Source organism: Archocentrus centrarchus, chromosome 12 (assembly GCF_007364275.1).
Source record: "Archocentrus centrarchus isolate MPI-CPG fArcCen1 chromosome 12, fArcCen1, whole genome shotgun sequence".
NCBI classification, from domain to species: domain Eukaryota; kingdom Metazoa; phylum Chordata; class Actinopteri; order Cichliformes; family Cichlidae; genus Archocentrus; species Archocentrus centrarchus.
Window position 1 is genome coordinate 24,286,468 of NC_044357.1, and position 18,564 is coordinate 24,305,031.

The 18,564-nt window shown below is 41.7% G+C and overlaps 1 protein-coding gene across 1 annotated transcript; it reads left to right on the top strand.

The window, feature by feature from the left end:
• The first annotated feature begins 4,182 nt into the window (after positions 1-4,182).
• On the top strand, positions 4,183-13,780 carry LOC115788915 (rab9 effector protein with kelch motifs). The gene is made up of 18 exons (XM_030742018.1): positions 4,183-4,244; positions 4,580-4,663; positions 4,747-4,781; positions 5,674-5,752; positions 6,173-6,261; positions 6,728-6,874; positions 7,860-7,911; positions 8,750-8,850; positions 9,271-9,356; positions 10,120-10,201; positions 10,293-10,378; positions 10,470-10,557; positions 11,243-11,291; positions 11,466-11,556; positions 11,696-11,796; positions 11,926-12,010; positions 13,187-13,291; positions 13,676-13,780. The coding sequence occupies exons 1-18, from the start codon at positions 4,183-4,185 to the stop codon at positions 13,778-13,780; spliced, it is 1,527 nt and encodes a 508-aa protein (XP_030597878.1).
• The last annotated feature ends 4,784 nt before the right edge of the window (positions 13,781-18,564 follow it).

Sequence of the window (18,564 nt, forward strand, 5' to 3'; positions counted from 1 at the left end):
ATTGCTTAAAGACAAGATTATCCTTCAATTATGAAACAAAAAGTTTTTATTATCCCCCCCAAAAAATTTTCTATTACTTAATTGCTTTGGTGTAGCATGAAAAACCACGGAGGAGGTCTTTATCAGAAAACTCTCCATAATTTATGCTCTCCTTCCCATTTTCCAAGGCTGTCCAGTGTGTGGTATTGGAGTCATTGCTGGGCCAATTCTGACCCCCGGGCCCTACGTTTGACACCCTTGCTTTAGAAGTAATACCTAAATGACAAAGTGAGGAAAACATCTCCAAGAGCAAGAAGCATTCTGGACAGTAACCTTACAGACTACTAAACCACAACAGTTGGAGCCACCCATCGGTCGTCATGGTCCAGTTTCAAAACACCAGTATTATGATGGCAAAAATGCGCATCAAGCTTCATAACAGGACTTCACAAACCAGTCGGGGGCATCACAGCAGCGAGATCCATGTTTCATGTTGTTTTTGAACCAGAGACACTTCTGGATTTACAGCTCATCCACTAACTATTACATTTTAAGCCCCATTGACAAAAAACAACATTAGTTATATTGTTTATGCTAAGATTAATGCTTTTTAAGGTAAATCAAAAGCCCAAACAAAAATAATTATTTCCACATTTGACCAACATACAAAAGGAGCGCTGATTCCTTTTATTTTGAAAGTCTAACTTTGCTTCCTGACTGATAAACTGAACTTGACTGATGATGGGTCGGTCCGGTTTGGTCCAGGATAACGGGACCAGAACAGAACCCGTGGGTGCGCTTGTTTTACAAACCATGACGAAAGAGCGTGAACAGGGGACCGTGAGAGCATCTCTTTGGCCAGGACCCCCGCGGATCGGTGCGGTTTTTTTGTTATGTCAAGTTGGACAAAAGGGCATACGTAAGGAAGAGAAATCATCCTTTCACAATAAAAGTGCTTAGAAGGGGGGGGGAAGTATGAAAAAAATCAGGAAAAGTGTTTTTATTCACCATCTTTTATTAATAACACATTTAAACACATAATTCATTTAAATCAGTAGATCCTGCATCAGTCTCAAGACCAGCACGGAGACACTGGCCAAACATGTGTTTATTATTTTGAAAACCAGGCTCGGACCCCGGTTGGTTTGACGGTGGCAGACGGCGGTGAATAGACGGGAAAATCACGTGTCGGTGGCTGTGGTTGTTATGCATGTGTGTGTTACTGTCTGCATGAATAAAACATGACAAAAAAAAGAGTGGTGACGGTGGGAAACGTGACCAGCCGACTGACATCATCAATCAGGAGAGCATCGCACATGGAGACCGTTTAAAGCGATCACCTTCTTATTTTGGAAGCTTTATTCTGTCTCCACACATAAAGGATAGCCATGATTACATTTTTTAGTACCTTAATTTACCCACTGACGACAGAAAGATTATAAGAATGATGCACATGGACGTGAGGAGCCTCAGAGGCAGAGCTGAGCTGTGATCGTGCTCGAATAAAGAAATCAGATGTGAAACAGTGTCAGCAGAGATGAAGTCAAAGATTTTCTCACTGGGTCTGTTTGCCTGCAGCAGCTGGCGCACTGAGGGGAAGATGGGTATCTCAGAGCATCCACCAGCTAAAAGCAAATGATATTTCCATGGTTACATCTGAAAGAACTCATATTTATAGACTCCTTATCAGAGATAAATGCAGGTGACTCAGTATCTGTCAGGACAAAAACACATGTATAAAGCATTTGATCTGTTTTCAAGGATCCTGAGTCTTAGTCTGTGGAGGATTTTAAGGACATGCTGTGTTGAGTGAAACCTTCAGTCTTCTCTTCAGATCTTTTAAATTGAAGCCACATCTATGAGGACCAAATACAGAATACCTTTGAAATCCAAAAAAAAATAACTCATTAAACTATTTACATAAAGTCAGTTAAACTTCATGGATATCAATCTGTCCAGTTAGGAAGCAGAAGACCAGTGTGAGTCCATTTCACCTGCTCTGGTCCAAATCAAAGTGACAGATGCCACGGCGACTCCAGACTCGATCACGTCTGTCCCACGTCCTCAGCACGAACCTGCTGTCTGTGAGGAAAACAGGTCACCAGCAGTGGACCTGCCAGTTCTGGAGTTCTCTGGTGAATCCCAGTTAATCTGCAGGGTGCTGGTCTGTGAGCAGAGAGCTCCACTAAAGGACGTCTGAACCTCAGGCCACCCTCGTGGCATGCTCATAACCAGCCCGTTGGAGGTCATTTTGCTGGGCTCTGGCAGTGCTCGTCCTGCTCCATGGCGTCCACAGCTGTTCTGTTTGAATGCACAATAAAGACAACAAGCAGCATTCATGTTGTCATATTGTTCACTCTTGATGCTTTGTTGGGTTTGTGCTCAGGAGCCACAGAATGCCTGAAACACTGAAATGATCGAAGTTGTGAAACCTTCTTAACCTTCACCAAATTCAGCCTGAGTGATCATTCTGACAGTGTGCTTTAAATGGCACAAGCAGACTTTGGATCAAATTTAGTAAAGTACACATAATTCAAATGACATGAGCCACATCAACGCACCAAACCACAGCTGTACACGCCAAGGTGTGAAAGAAGATGTGGGTCACCACAAGCCTTTCGGATGAGAGCTGAAACATCTACAAGAAACTTCAAGAAGTCCAGTCTCCTTTTTTCAGGTTGGATGACGTTCAGGTGGATGACTGAGAACCTGCACAGACATTTGAACATATACACCAAGCAAACCCTAATAATTCAGGACTGCATCTTTATCATCAGTGACAGATAAAAGCTATAAACGTGTGGGTTATTTATATGGATTTCTCAGTTCTTCATCCTTCACGTTCACCTCCTGCCGTCTTTGCTTTTCTGTGAGCCGCCCCCCTGTCGCTCCTCACTTTAACTGCATGTCTGCGCTTTTTTCTCATGTATTTTTAGCAGCCCGAGCGCTCCAATCTCTGGGTCACAGCCAGCTTTGCACCGCAGCTGATGACGCTCACATAAATACACATTTATCATTTAATGCTGTGCTTGGTTAGGAGTCACTGCAGCTTTTAAGGGACTGGATCAACTCTGAACCTCCTCAAAGCAAATCAGAGACTAGGATCACACACTGCTGCTGGTGTCTCATTTTTAACTGATGTTAGCAAACTGTTGCTTCAGAAAAGTAGAAAGCGTCAACATAAGAGGAGCAAGTTGCACCAACTTGTTTATTTTAACTGTGCAGATCTTAAAGAAGATAACTCACATCAACTTAATTTTAAGGTAATGCACTTCAGGTAACATTATTTAGAAAACATAGTAAGCCACTCATAAAAAGTCACTTAAAGGGGTTTTTTTTAAGATAAAATTATGAATTACAGAAAAAAATGGTTATTCTTTTACTGGTATTATAATTTGGATAATTGGATAAAGAACTACCAAAAATATTAATGAGTAAATTAAGCCTTCTTAAATACAATAATGAGTATATTATTGTATTTGTATGAGTATATTAATGAGTGTTTCATGACCAAGTTCTCCTTTTCCTGTTATCCTCCTCATCCTGTTAAATGCTGACCGGCCTGGATTGGCTCTGTGTTGGAGGCGTTGCTGGGTAACAGTCTACCTGCAGAGGCATGGTGTAGCTTACCTGTAAGCTGAGACTCGGAGAGCAGCCGTGGAGCTGACATGACTCGTCTGTGGGTCGTCTGTGGGCTCAGGCAGCATCAATAAAACAGCAAAATAACTGGAAAGAAGTCGATTTCCTGGCAGACACAACACTCAACAGGTAAGTTTATCCTGCTGCTGTCGGTGTTTGTAATTGTGATATTACTTTGCTGCTGTGGCTCCACCTACAGGGGAAACTGCATGAGAATTTAAGGTTTGGTCACTATTGTGGGTTAAATTTGACAATAACTGCACAGTTTGATGAGTGAGGACAGATTAAGTGTATTAAAAATGAAAATATAAAGAAAACTGGGCGATGTTTATTCAAAAAGTGACACAAAGTGTTACTTTGTGTCACTCTTCAGGGCTTATGAGCCAAAACAATGGTGTGATTAAAAACAGCTTCTGTGCCTTTTTCTTCTATCACTCATTGTCATAGATTCAGTAAATTTTCCTGAAAAATATTAACTTTTTAAATATTATTAATGATCGACTGTTACTCCTATGATGGTGAAACTGTGTATGGGACAGAGACGGAGGGACAGCAGGTGTGAAGATGGCGTTGGCCAGCGGTCACTGGCTGGAGAAAGTGAGGAGGGGAGAAGCTCCAAGTCCACGGTGAGTCCTCTGACCTGAATCACCACGAAGGTCATTTTCTGTCTGTGAGACCCCAGAGGAACAGCTAACAATCACTGTTGAAGGATTAGAAAATACATGCTTAGCTATGATTATGTGAGAGACATCATGACAGTGTGTTAGTTAAAGTTGTTTTATGCACATCACAGTCGGGTCAGTGGGCCCGACTGTGAGTAGTAGTCAGCAGTCAGTAGTGAAATAATATTTTTAGTGTTTTGAAGTTGCTCGTGAAGCTCCTTTAAACTTTGAAAACTGCTCTCAAAATAAAGTTTCTCTGTGATGTTAGTGTGTGTGTGTGTGTTTCTTTAAATCCACAGCCACGGCCACGCTTTAGCCGTGGCAGGAGACGTCGCCTTTCTTTTTGGAGGCGCCTGCAGCATCGATGAGGAGGTGAGCTCAGCGTTTGTTTTCCTGAGTGAAGCGTGGAGCCCGGGTCGTCTCTGTTTGCACTGATCAGACTTTTCTCACTGATTCAGGAGAGCAGACTTCTTTACTTCAGTGACTTCTACATGCTGACAGGTACAACACGCAGCTGTGGTCCTGACTGGACTTTGTCTCATATGCAGAAAATATTTAAAGCCCCTTGTGGAGTTTTGGAGTTCTGCTGGTGGCATTAAGTTCATGGATGTTCATAATCGAGAGTTTAAAATATATGTTAACTGCTTTCTTTTAAGAAATGTGTTGAACTCAGTTTTAAGTTCACACACTGTGCAGTTCAATGAGAAATCATGAAAGTCAAAATTTGTTTAAATTGTGCCATAATGACAAAAAAAAACAAACTGAAAAGCTAAATAAATAAATGAATTAAATTCAGTTTATTTACATAGCACCAAATCACAACAAACAGTTGCCTCCAGGCTCTTTATATTGTAAGAAAGACAATGGTTTAAAATAATAAATGAAGTTATCAGTATTTCCATGCACAGTGTCAATGCCAGTTTTATTGATTCTATGTAAAACACAGATGCCAAAATAAAAGCCTCATAGGTTTCCCAAATCATTATTGGCAAAGGCAGTTTTATTTATATAACACACCTCATCAAACTTACACTCAGTGTGCTCAACACAGAAGAAAAAACTTTACAGATTTACAATAAAAACTGCAAAATAAAACTTTACAAAGAAGTAAAACAAATAAAAGTTCTCACACACACACACACACACACACACACACACACACACCACACACACACACACACACACACACACACACACACACACACACACAGTTACTGAGTGCAGGCCTGTGATAACAAAAAGGCTGTTTTTGAATGTATGCACAGAGATAACTGACCTCAGGTCAGCAGATCCGCAGTGACTGAAAGCACCCCCACAGCGTGTTTGATGAGTTATTACTAACTGGCTCAAATGAAGTTGTTAACTCAGTTATTTTGATGTTTGTTGTTTGCAGTGACTCCTGATGATGTGACCTGGGAGGAGATTCCTCAGAGCGGAGACGTCCCCTCAGCCAGAGAAGGACACACTCTGTGGTAAAGTTACAGCACCCACTAATTTTAATTACTGCTACTTTAAAACATTTTGAAATCAATAAATATTAGAAAAGGCATCGACATGTTTATAATGTTACATTTGCACATTTAGCATATTTGTCTCTGCATCCTTAATTTTGGTCTTATTTGTAGTTACTGTAGTTTGGACACACTCATTCATTTGAATGAATACTGGTACTAGATATATAATGTTTTTTAAAGTTAAATGGCAGCATGATACCATCAGCATACTAATGAACAAAATATAAGATGCACTGTGTTAAGTTAATAATTATATTAAATATTCAAGATTACAAATACTAATCAAAATAATCACATTAGGGTTTTTGCTCTCCTCGATCAGCTGTATTATACTCTTGCATTTTTTTTACTGAATGCTGAGTTCTGGTTCCTTCTCAGTGTTGTGAAAGGGAGGCTGTATCTGTTTGGAGGAGCATCCAGCCCTGACGCCACCGAGTGTCTCCCGGGAGTCTGCAGCTTTGATATCGGTGAGGACCTGCAGCAGGTGGAGGAAACAACGAGCTCCTTTAGTCTGATTCGTGTTCACTTCGGTCGACTCTGCGTTTTCTGTTTCCTGTTTATAGGAAACGTGACCAAAGTTTCAAATACTGAGGTTCATGTATGTACAAGTAATGACTGAGCCCAAACACTCAGACACTTTTTCTACTCTTGGCTCTCTATGATGTAACAGAGAGTGGATATGCCTAATATGGGCATCTCAGGCACAGAAGCTCCACCCACCTGCTTCTCAAACCTCTTTGGGTAAGGAGAGCCTATCAGAAGAAAGTTGGCTCCAAGGGAGATAAACTAAAGTTATGCAGTATCAAACAGATAAGGATTATTTTGAGTTATGGATCATGCAAAGCTACTCTGGCAGAGTCCAAGAATTGAAACAAGTAGGCTGGGTCGCCCACAGTGAAGCCCACACTCAATAACGCCTCCATGTCCTGACAGTGACTCTGACCTGGGAGTGCTTAGCGGTCGGGGGCGTGGCCCTCAGAGCCCTCAGACACTGCTCTGCTGCTGTGGGCGACAACATCTACGTGTACGGAGGCACGGTGGCAGGGAATCCAACCGACGACCTCATCGTGTTCAACACAGGTGACAAATGATTTTTCAACTTTAAGAAGTTTGTAGGAGGGGCAGCATGACAGATGTTCACTCTGAAGGAGCAGGTGACGATAACAGGTGCTGATCTGTAATTAACTGGACACAAATTATTATTATTATTATTATACTGCAGGATATTTCTAACTAACTCTACAGCTCGTTTTCTTTATTCTTTATCAAAAATACTTTCTTTAAACACATTTTGGGGTCAACTTAAAAGAAAGGCAGATGTGAAACCTAAAAGTGAGGTCAGAGGTCAAATGTGACTTGATATTTGGATGCAAACTATAGCGTGATATTTAGAATCCCCAGATACCCGTATCATCTCCTAAATGCTGCCAATACAAACAATGGCAGCAGAATTTTAAGCAGACATTTTATGAAAATTTGACCTCATGTGACCTTGAGGTCAGAGGTCAGAGGTCCAAAATAACTTATTTACCATTTACCACATATCATTCCCTGCATGCCTCTAAGTTGTTGATACTAACAATGGTGGTAAGAAAGATAGATGCAAACTGCTCTATAAAGCATTATGTCACCTTCAGATCAATCTGTATACCTTTAAGGAGAGGTCAGAGGTCAAATGTGAAACGTTTTTATTCTTTATACAGGACTTTCTACATGTTGACAAACCACACGACATTTGTAAGGATCATAGTTTCTAAGTTATCAGGATTTTTGTCAATTTTTGACCAATAAATGATGAAGCTGACCTTGAAGGCTTCGGTGGATATGAGCCAAATTTTAATGGATTATTAACACGACCTCTGACCCCTACAAAGTTTTATCAGAATTCATTTAAAACTTTTTGAGCTGTCGTGTTTACACACAGAATGACACACAAACAAAAACTCTGGCTCTTTGGTGCAGGTAAAAATACACATGTACATTTATGAAACTCTCATTTTTCTTTATTTTTTTATTAAAAATGAATCATCAGTTTCAGATTTGAATGTCCTCTCTGCTGTTTCAGTGTCTCTCACCTGGACGCCGGTCAGAACGAGTGGATCTCTGCCTCCCGCCCTGTGAGAGTTGATCTGCTTTGACACGCTGTCAGCAAACACTGAATAGTTCAGCCACACAGAAGCAGAAACAAAAAGGGAGACGTTTATTTGGCTGATTAAAGTCCAGAACAGATATCAGAGAGTTCAAGATACAAAGTAGCAAAATCCAAGCAGCACAGAGGAACATGTGGGTGAGCAGACAGGCAGGAAACTGTGCAGGGCTCAGCTGAACGACCCACACTCACAGAAACATGCCGGGGGCTTACGGGCAGAGGAAACAGCTGGGAGATGAGAAACAGGTGAAACTTATCAAGGGTAACAGGACGGGGGAAGTACCGTGCTGTGAAAGAGTATTTCCAGATTTTTTTTGCATATTTGTCACATTTTCATGTTTCAGATCATCAAACACATTTTAACATTAGACAAAGATAACACACATAAATACAAGTAGGTTTGGAAAGCTTTTTCCATTACGTGGGAACTCCATTCTTTTTCACAGCACTGCACAACTAAGAGCAAAGCACAAGAGATAGGAACTCACCAAAATAAAACAGGAAGTCACTAACTGGAGACTGAGACAAGCCAACACCACAATCAGACCCTGACACACAGAAACACAAGAAATCAAGGATCCACACTCAAGAACCCGAACTGAGATACTGAAAAACAAATGTAACAATAAACCTATGAATCAAACACACTGCTGAATGATAATTTAAAGTCCAAAAACCTTAAAACTCAGGGGACCTGTGACAGCAGATTTAAGAAAAGCAATGCAGTCTTTGTTGTTTTACTATGTGAAATCCTGTGTAACTAATTTTCCCCAGAATGTAACAGATGTGTTGTTGTTTGTGTGTAGATGGGGTCAGAGCTGCACTCTGGTTGGAGATCAGGTGTTCATGTTTGGAGGTTTTGGAGCAGGAGGAGACTTCTGTAAAGACCTGTTTGTTCTCAGCACAGGTAAGAGCCCGGCTCACCTACAGGCCCCGTATTCAGCAGACTTGGTGGAGATGATCAAAGAAATCCTTTAAATATTGATGCGGCTTCTGATCAGTTTTTTTTAAAACTGCCAGATTTTATTTATATAGCTTCATTTCCTGCACACTGCTCCTGCAAACTTAGTTCATCTAGTTGCAAAAAAGTGAGAGAAACAAAATGTAATGTGTAAAAGTTGCTGTTGTAAAGTTATACCGCAAAGTTGCAAGCAACAGTAAATCCATAAAACCTGAACTTTAACAGAAAGAGAACATTTCATTCAGAAAGCATTCATGTTTTAATCAACAGGAAGTAATCCTAACACAGGACTCTTATGACCTTTGATTTCCAGAGAATGATAATTAACCTCTGACCTCTGACCTTTGTGTTGCCTCTGGTTTTAAGAGAACCTGCAGTGGCAGAAACTGGAGGTGAAAGGAGAATCACCTGCAGCCTGCAGCGGACAAACACTGACTGCACACCATGATAAGGTACACACACACACACACACACACACACACACACACACACACACACACACACACACACACACACACACACACTTTATATATATTATTAGGATGGCTGGGATAGGCTCCAGCACCCCCGTGACCCTGACAAGGATAAGCCAAGAAAATGAATGCAGGGATGATTTATTTCATTATATTTCATAATTAATATTTTATTATATATTGTATTTTGTTTATATGTATGCTGTGCTTTATAGAAGTAGCTGTAGTAAAATTAACATTAATATTTTTATCCATCCAACTATTTATTTTCTGCAGTTTATCTGAGCAGCAGTCCAAACCGAGCCTTCCTCTTCCTGCACCTTAAAAATAACAATAATATTTTCTTAGTATTGGAGTGTTGAAGGCAAAGGAAAAGGCTGATAGTGAGATGTAAATGAGTCTCCATCAGATCACCTGCTCTCCTTATTTTTCCTGTCATAATTACTCTAACCACTAGAGGGCGTTGTATTTAATGTGTCTCTCTTCTCAGAGCCGTCACTTTATAATAACACGGAAAACAGATGTAGAGATATAAAGCTCCTTAAAGCTGTATGAAAATAAAATAGTATTAATTTTTTTTTTTTAAATCACAAGTAAAAAACAAACACAAGCAAAAAAACTTTAAGAGAGAAACAAATAAATATCTAAAGGGTATAAATGCAGTGTATTCTGTTTGTACATTTAGTGGTAATAAAAATAACCACACTGACTTGTGAATACAGTTTGTTGTTATTTCATGTAGGACATCTACCTGTTTGGGGGCAGAAGCACCAACGAGGACGGCACAGCGACGTCATCCAGTGAAATCTATAAACTCAGCATCGGTGAGTGAGATGCTGCAGACTCACTGAAACCTAAAAACTGGGCCTCAGTGTGAATAAAGAGGAGGAGGAGTTATATTCTGTGTTTCTGCAGCGAAGATGAAGTGGAAGGTCCCGCTGTACGTGGGGATTCCTCCGGCCCGTCGACACGGACACGCCGCCTTCATCCTTCACAGCCACGTCAGCAAGAATAATAATGGTTATTATTATAGAGTTTATTATTATTGTGATACTAAATAAAACTTTCTTTTTGTGTCTGCTTGGCTGGCAGCTGTATGTGTTTGGAGGCAGGAACGAAGAGCAGAAGTTCAATGACCTGAAGGTGATGAAGCTCATTAACCCATCAGAGAGGCAGCCAGGTACGTTTTCCTGATGTTTCCTAAAGAGCAGAGGAGCCACAGTGTCATGTTTGTCCAGAGGGTGGCGCTAGAGGAGAGGTCAAATGGTCATCAAAATTAGACAAAAAGTTTTTACATTTCATAGGAAACGTAAAAAACTTTGTAAAGGTACTTTTTCTTTGTAGTTCCTGAAATTTTACTGCAAGTTTGAAGTAAAATGTCTAAAATGGGGATGAGTGCTGCTGGTATCATAACTTTAGATTTTTCTTTTCAGTCCTCAAGAATCTTTACCTTTCAGTGAACTCCCATCCTTACCCATCTCAACACAGGCTGCTCGAGTGTATCCAGAGCCTTACAGCGCTGTCCTGGCTGTATGCCATGGTGCTCCTGAGATCACTCAGAGCTACAGACGTGTTTTTTATTAACTTTATTTTATTCATTTAATTTACCACACATGGACTTACAGTGCTTTTGTACTCTACTAACATTTGAAGCACTTTAAACAACACACCTTCATTCATACCAGCGTCTTTTATAAGTGCTTTCTATCTAACATTCATACACAACAAAGATCGTGCATAACCGCCTGTCCATCTGAGTTTTATAGCTCTCATTATAAAGCTGTTCACAGCACCGCACTTACATGAAGTCACAGATGAACTTTATTTGTCAGAAGAGTGAAAAACAGAAAACTTTGTCTCCGCAGTGATGAAGGAGATCCTGTCAGAGTTTGGTCTCCAGGGCATCAGCCACAGGTCAGCAGCTGCTGTCTGTGCACACCGGCTGTGTTTCTGTTTTCAGATTCGTGTGTGTGTGTGTGTGTGTGTGTGTGTGTGTGGGGGGGGGGGTTCAGCCTCTTGTCATGCTCTGTTTGAGTCTCGTCTCTCGGTTTTAACACGCCGGTTTCATTCTGGTTTTGTCCGTTAAAGCTTCACTCCCACAAAAATTCCCAACGTCCGCTACGAGCTGAGCGAGCCGGCTCCGTCCGTCCGGCCCAAGAACACGACAGTAACTCCACAGGTGTGAACGTAACACACAACCATCCACATTCATTCATTTCAAATGGTAGTCAAAAGTCATGCAGATCAGAGAGTTGGAGGGCTGCGGTGAAACTCTGGTTAATCTACACACACAGATAATGTTGCGTTTCCTGCTGCAGGCGCCGGTGCACAGAGACTTCAGTGCAGCTCGAGATCAGGCCATGACAATGATCCAAACAGCCTTCACGCTGCTGGACCAGGAGTTCCAGAAACTGGATCGGTACACGTTCATGTTCATTGACACATTAAACTACAAATCGCAGGATGGATGGAAGGAACGAGCCAGTGAAGATCATCAGGCTAACACATGACCTGTTTCACTCAGATCACCTGTGCTCATGTTTTTCAGAGAGACGTCAGAGCTGACTGAAGCTGCAGCTGCTCTGCAGAGAGAGAAAGAAGCTCATGAAGCTCAGAGACAACAACAGCAACAGGTTCAACAAGGCCTTAAGCTCCTAACATCCACCAAACCGACAGTGACACCCACCCCACCCCCCCAGGGGGCAGGGTTAGGGCAGGGTTAGGGCTGGGTTGCATGCTTAAACGTTAGATAGTCCCTACAGTTATTCTGTAGGGACAAACTCCAGATAAAGGGGTACGTGTAAACCAATAATCAACAATAAACTTTACAATAATTATTATTTATAGAGAATATTTCAACACATGGGTTACACAAGACAAAATCAAAAATCAAATAAGAAAATACCTCCAATACAATCTAAAACTTTAAGCAGGAAGCATTTAAACAGAGAAATATAGGAAACAATAGAAGACCAATAAAATCCAGTAAAATGAGGAAAGTGTGAGATTTAACAGCGGTCACTGACTCTGCTGACCCGCCGTCCTCAGATTCTGCACCAGTAAATGCAGATTTACTGGTGCAGGCTTCAAGCCTGAAGCTCCTTTTTGTTTCTTCAAGCCTGAAGCTCCTCATACCCTGTGACTGGAGTGACGTCATGAAGCTGAACTGAACCGTGGTGAGGTCGCTGTGTGTGCAGTTTGGCATCAGGCTCGAATGCGGCGAATAGTTCAGAGAGGAGGGAACGAGGCCGTGAAAGGCCTTAAACAGGGCCTGTTTGGACACGGGACCAGAAGTGATTCCTGATATAGTTCCCTGAAGCCCCCCTGAGCGGGTCGCACATGGCTGCTGCAGTGAAGTGTCTCCATGAGTCCCAAAACATTGGTACAGTCTGATCTAATTTTAAAACACCTTTTAAAATTAAACAGTAAGCTCTGAAAATCAATTTGAATACAAACCAGGAGCCGGATCACGGAGATTAAAACAGTCACCTCTCAGTTCAGTCCATTTAATCCTAATCTGATCTATCAACCGCTCTAACTCATTAATCTGATCTACCATAGACCCATTTAACTATCAGCTCTTTAATCTAATTCAGTGCATGAGAGGAAGTCAGTAAGTGTAACGCAATCCAATGTAATCTAGTTATTTAAGCCTAATGCTGTGTTAACCAGTGATATTTATAATTATATACACACACTAATCTTTTAGTAAAATATTTTTAATCTATTTTAATCTAATTTATTATCAAATTTTATTATAATCAAAACATTTCAGCTGCTCTGTGTGTGTGTGTGTGTGTGTGTGTCAGTTGCTGCAGGAGATGCTGGACAGACATCGCTCTCAGAATGAGGCTTGGCTTCGAGCGAGAGCTGAAGAGAACGACCGAGAGAGGAGGGAGCTCTGCAGGCTCAGAGTCAGCAAACAAACACACACACACACACACACACACACACACACACACACACACACACACACACACACACACACACACACACACACACACACACACACACAGCCTCACAACCATGTTTTTGCATTTCACACGTAAACAGGAAACAAGCACTCGTTCATCAAACAAATAAAACATGTTTTCTAACTTCCTGGTTCACGTCCACGCTGTGCTGCATGTTCCTCCTGCTGGAACGCTGATGCTATTTACAGTTTAAGGTCTTTTTAACAGTTTAACAGACAAAAATCCACAGTAAACTTCTGCAGGTGCTCTCCTGTCCATCGGTTAGTCATTATTTGAAATGTGTGGGAGTGTTAAATTTGATGTGTGTGATGTGTTTCTCCTCAGGAGGAAGTGTTGCAGGAACAGGAGAGGCTGAAAGAGGAGCAGAGCAGCATCCAGAAACGCAGCGAGCAGCTCCTCTCCATCATGCAGCAGTTCAAAGGAATGTGATAGCTAGATAGATAGATAGATAGATGGATAGATGGATAGATGGATAGATAGATAGATGGATAGATGGATAGATAGATAGATGGATAGATAGATGGATGGATGGATAGATAGATAGATAGATAGATAGATAGATAGATAGATAGATAGATAGATAGATAGATAGATAGATAGATAGATAGATAGATAGATAGATAGATAGATAGATAGATAGATAGATAGATAGATAGATAGATAGATAGATAGATAGATAGATAGATAGATAGATAGATGGATGGATGGATGGATGTTTTTTGTGGTAGAAATGAGCTTCTATAATAATCTGCAGTGTGTGTGTGTGATGGGTCGAAGTGTGAGAACTGCATTTACTGGCCTGTTGAGTTTTTCCCATTAACTGTATATAAAAGATGGACACAACTACCATGTCTGTGGACCTTGTATTTTGAAGCCTTGCCTTTAGCTTTATAGTTATTTTTGTGTTTTTTTTTAAAGCCAAAAGTAACCATACTTAGACAAGAGGGTGGAGTGCTGAGTTATGAGCAAAAGATTGATTAGCAAGCTACACCCATAAGCATATGGCCGCATGGCAGAGACACAGACTGTTAGGTAGTGCTAATTCCACGCACTCAGGAACATGAACTTCTCAGATGATCTGTCCCACACAGGAAGCCACATTTCTCATCAAATAATTTGACTAAAAAAGCTCCAAAAGACACAAACACCACAAACAGTTGAGTTGTCCAGTTCAGGGACTTTATTTAGTGGACAGGAAAACATGGAGGCCAGTTTCTTGTTCCCTTTTCCGTAGCAGGCTGTAAACATGTTTATTTCTGTTGTAAAGTTGGATAATTTAACATGGGAGACTATAATAACTGACTCACTTTTGGAGCTAGTCTCTAGTGGACATTAGAGGAACTGCAGTGTTCACTTGTTTCTTTCCTTATTTTTCTGTTTGCTTGCAAAACCAGACACCAGCTGAGTGTTCGTAAGAGGACACTGACCAGTTCGATGTTTTTTTGTCTGTAAACAAACCGCTGAACCATGAAGAGCTCCCATCAGCTGCAGCTGCATGATTCACAGCAGAATTAGTGGAAGCAGCTTCATAACAGGACTTCAGAAACCAGCGGCTGATGTCCTGGTTCATCATTCGTTCATCTCTTATTCAGAGTGTTATACAGTGGCTTCTTCCATTAATCACCCAAGGTGTGCAGGTTCTTAGTAAAACCTTTCTCAGGTTTGAGGTGAGAGCTTGAAGTGACCATCAGTGGCAATGAAGAATTACTCTGATTGAGATATAGCATTATGACCACCTTCCTAATATTGTGTTGGCTCCCCTTTTGCTGCCAAACAGCCCTGACCCATCGAGCCATGGACTCCACTAGACCCCTGAAACTGTGGTATCTGCTCCAAGATGTTACCAACAGATCCTTTAAGTCCATTAAGCTGTGAGGCGGAGCCTCCACGGATCGGACTTGTTTGTCCAGCACATCCCACAGATGCTTGCATTTGTTGTGCACCTCAAATCATTCCTGAACCATTTTTGCTTTGTGGCAGGGAGCATTATCCTGCTGAAAGAGGCCACAGCCATCAGGGATGAAAGGGTGTACATGGTCTGTAACAATGCTTAGGTAGGCGGTACATGTCAAAGTAACATCCACATGGATGGTAGGCCTCAAGGTTTCCCAGCAAATCATTACCCAAAGCATCACACCGCCTCTGCCGGCTTGCCTTCTTCCCATAGTGCGTCCTGGTGCCAGATGTTCCCCAGGCAAGCAACGCACACACACCTGGTCATCCACATGATGTAAAAGAAAATGTGATACCAACTTCCTTGGACCGCTTTTGGTAGATACTGACCCCTGCACACCAGAACACCACACAACAGCTGCAGTTTTGGAGATGCTGTGACCCAGGTCCCCATTTTTCCTTATTCTAAGACATCAACTTTGAGGACAAAATGTTCACCTGCTCCCTAATATATCCCACCCACTAACAGGTGCCCTGATGAAGAGATATTCTGTGTTATCCACTTCACCTGTCAGTGGTCATAATGTTATGATTGATAAGGAGTATGGGCTCCTAAATACATTTGAGGGTTACCTACACAACAAAAGTCTTGAACGTCCATCAGTGACCATGTCAGCTACAAAACGATGTACCTCAAGTGAATCATTTTACATGTAGACAGAGACAGATACTTGTATCAGTGAGAGGTTCCTCTTGTGATGGAGAGCACCGACCCTGTAGGAGCTTATAAAGCTGACCCAGAAACAGTGTTCTAAGAGATCTGATAGTCCATATAGTTCCTGCAATACAAAAAACGGTTAATTCTTCCAAGATTTATAGAAACTATGAAAAAGTTTCTTGCAGTCCAGAAGTGACTCTCGGCTAAATTAACGAGCCTGTGTTGCCCCTTATTCCTGGGTGTTTAATGAACTAAAATACCCACTACGCTTCACTAATATGAACATAATGATAGTCACTGATAGTTTTCCTTTGGCACTGGCTAAAACCTCTTTGATGGGGGTGAAAATAGTTCCTCAATTCTGGGAAAAACCTTGAATAAAATTACCAGCTAACACTCACCTCAGTACTCCAAAGTGAAGAGCCTACAATACAAAGAGAACCCCAATGATCAGACGATCCTGTGAGGAGCATTTCTGAGACGACGGGGAGGAAAAACTCCCATTTAAAAAAACAAACTCTGTCAGGGAGGGGCAGCCATCTATCTGCCTCGACTGGTTGGGGCATGAGGGGAAAGAGAAGAAAGAGCTGAGGAGCATAAAGAGACCGCAGACCTTAGATCAAACCTTCATGGTGGAACCGCTACAAAGAAACCACTACAATCCTTTAAAAACCACCTGACCTAAACCCAGCTGAGATGGTTTGGCACGCAGACGTGGGAACTCCTTCCAGCCTGCTGGAGGAGCTCCAGGAGTGCAAAGCTGCTATCAAAGCAAAGCAAAGGGGGGCAGACTGTGAAGGATCTGAAGAATCTTAAATATGAACACAGGTTTGTTTTCCTTCCAGTTTTTGTTGTTTACTGCATACCTTTGTGTTATTCCATAGCTTGGATAACTTCAGCTTAGTTCGTCACTCTGGAATAGAGTGAAAATAAAGGAATGAATGAGGAGGAGGGTTTGAACTCGTGACTAGCTCTACAGCAGGATCTCGAAACCATCAGATCTTTGAATTGTGAGATAGCAAACCATAATTATGAGTTACTGAGGCGTAATTATAAGGTGGGATCTCCACTTTCTTTGTCTGGTGACTGAACAGCTCTTCATCGAAGCAACAGGAAGTAAAAGCCGGTCTCATCTCACTGAAATCATGTCACAATCAAGGCCAATGTGGTTTAATCTGGTGGTGCAGCAGAGAACATCCAGGGAATCATACACAAGTGGATACAAAGAACTGCTGCATATTAGAAGTACATGTGGTACTTTATCATACAGGCTGTTGATAGATGGTGACTGTGGTGAGAAAATAGGCAGAATTCTTAGTGACAGAATAAATCATACATGTGTGACCGTGAGGAAGGTTAGATGTCTGAAATTACTCTTTACACCATACTGTATATCGATTTCTGTGGCTTAGGGGTGTCGTAGTGGAATTAGTACTTTTCTTTAATCTCCTAGCACTTCTCACTGCTTACCCAAATCTCTCCTTTGGCTCCAAGAAGCATCTTGTCCACCGTGGCCACTCGCTGTCTTTGTTGAGGACTTTTTGATGGTTTGATCCCGGGTTAATCCAATGCACATGTTGAAGCATCCTCAGGTGACCAGCAGGTGACCCTAAATGGCCTCAGTGTGAGTGTGTGTCCCTGAGCTGGACTTCTCCACCATGCGCTGCTTTCTGGAGCACTGTTAATGAAATGATCCAGTTCAGTGCAGTACAGACCGTCCAAGACATCTGAGTGAAACTGCAGTATTTTATCGGCCTGTTACTTAGCACCCATTAGCACATCTGTCATTAGCAGATGTGTGTCTACGCTTTGCAGCCCTACCCAAACATCTCGTCCAGTTTCGGTCACTTCTGGCTCCAAAAAACTAACATGGTGGAGTCCAAAACCAGTGTGTGATATCAGGCTACCACTAGCTGTTAAATTCAGGCTTGTGAAAGAGGTTGATGTGAGTTAGCTGTAACTCCAATCTGAGTGCAGTATTTGGCATGGATTTAATATTATCTGCCTTAATATGGACCTAATTATCCATGTCAAAGGTGCACAGACATGTTTTTTTGGATTTAATAAAATCATAGTGGTGAACCAGGTCTGTACACGCTGGTCATTGATTCTTATTTCCCAGTGAAACTGAATTTGACTCGCTGTCATTTCACACCATTAAAAACTCCCATTTTTGCCTCTCACACTTTAGTGTTCGGTGAGTTTATTAAAGCTGCAGGACTGTGTGTCAGCAGGGATTAAAACTGACTGCTGTTCTTAATTAACCCATCAAAATGAGCACAATAAACTCCACAAACTGACAGAGCAACACGGGCCAGACAGGAAGAGCACAACAAGCCTGTTTATTGGTCTGTCCGTCAGTTTGTCCTTCCTGCCTGTCTCTGTCTGACTGTCTCCGTCTGTCTCCTCCACTGTCGCATTCAACAGAAGGACGGATCACTATTAGGCAGGGAAAAACAGCGTAATGCGCCAGTCGGTGTACTTGTATTTCCCTTCAGTTGCACTATTTGGCAAAGGGAGGCAGGGGCGGGGAGAGAGAGTGAGAAGAGTGAAGTTGGCAGCAATACCACCAGAAGTGTGGCTCTAAAGTAAAATAAAGGCT

Coding starts and splice junctions, on each gene's coding strand:
- LOC115788915 (XM_030742018.1), top strand. CDS start 4,183: ATGGCGTTGGCCAGCGGTCACTGGCTGGAGAAAGTGAGGAGGGGAGAA. Junction 10,202..10,292: donor AATCTATAAACTCAGCATCG/GTGAGTGAGATG, acceptor GTGTTTCTGCAG/CGAAGATGAAGTGGAAGGTC. Junction 10,558..11,242: donor CCCATCAGAGAGGCAGCCAG/GTACGTTTTCCT, acceptor TTGTCTCCGCAG/TGATGAAGGAGATCCTGTCA.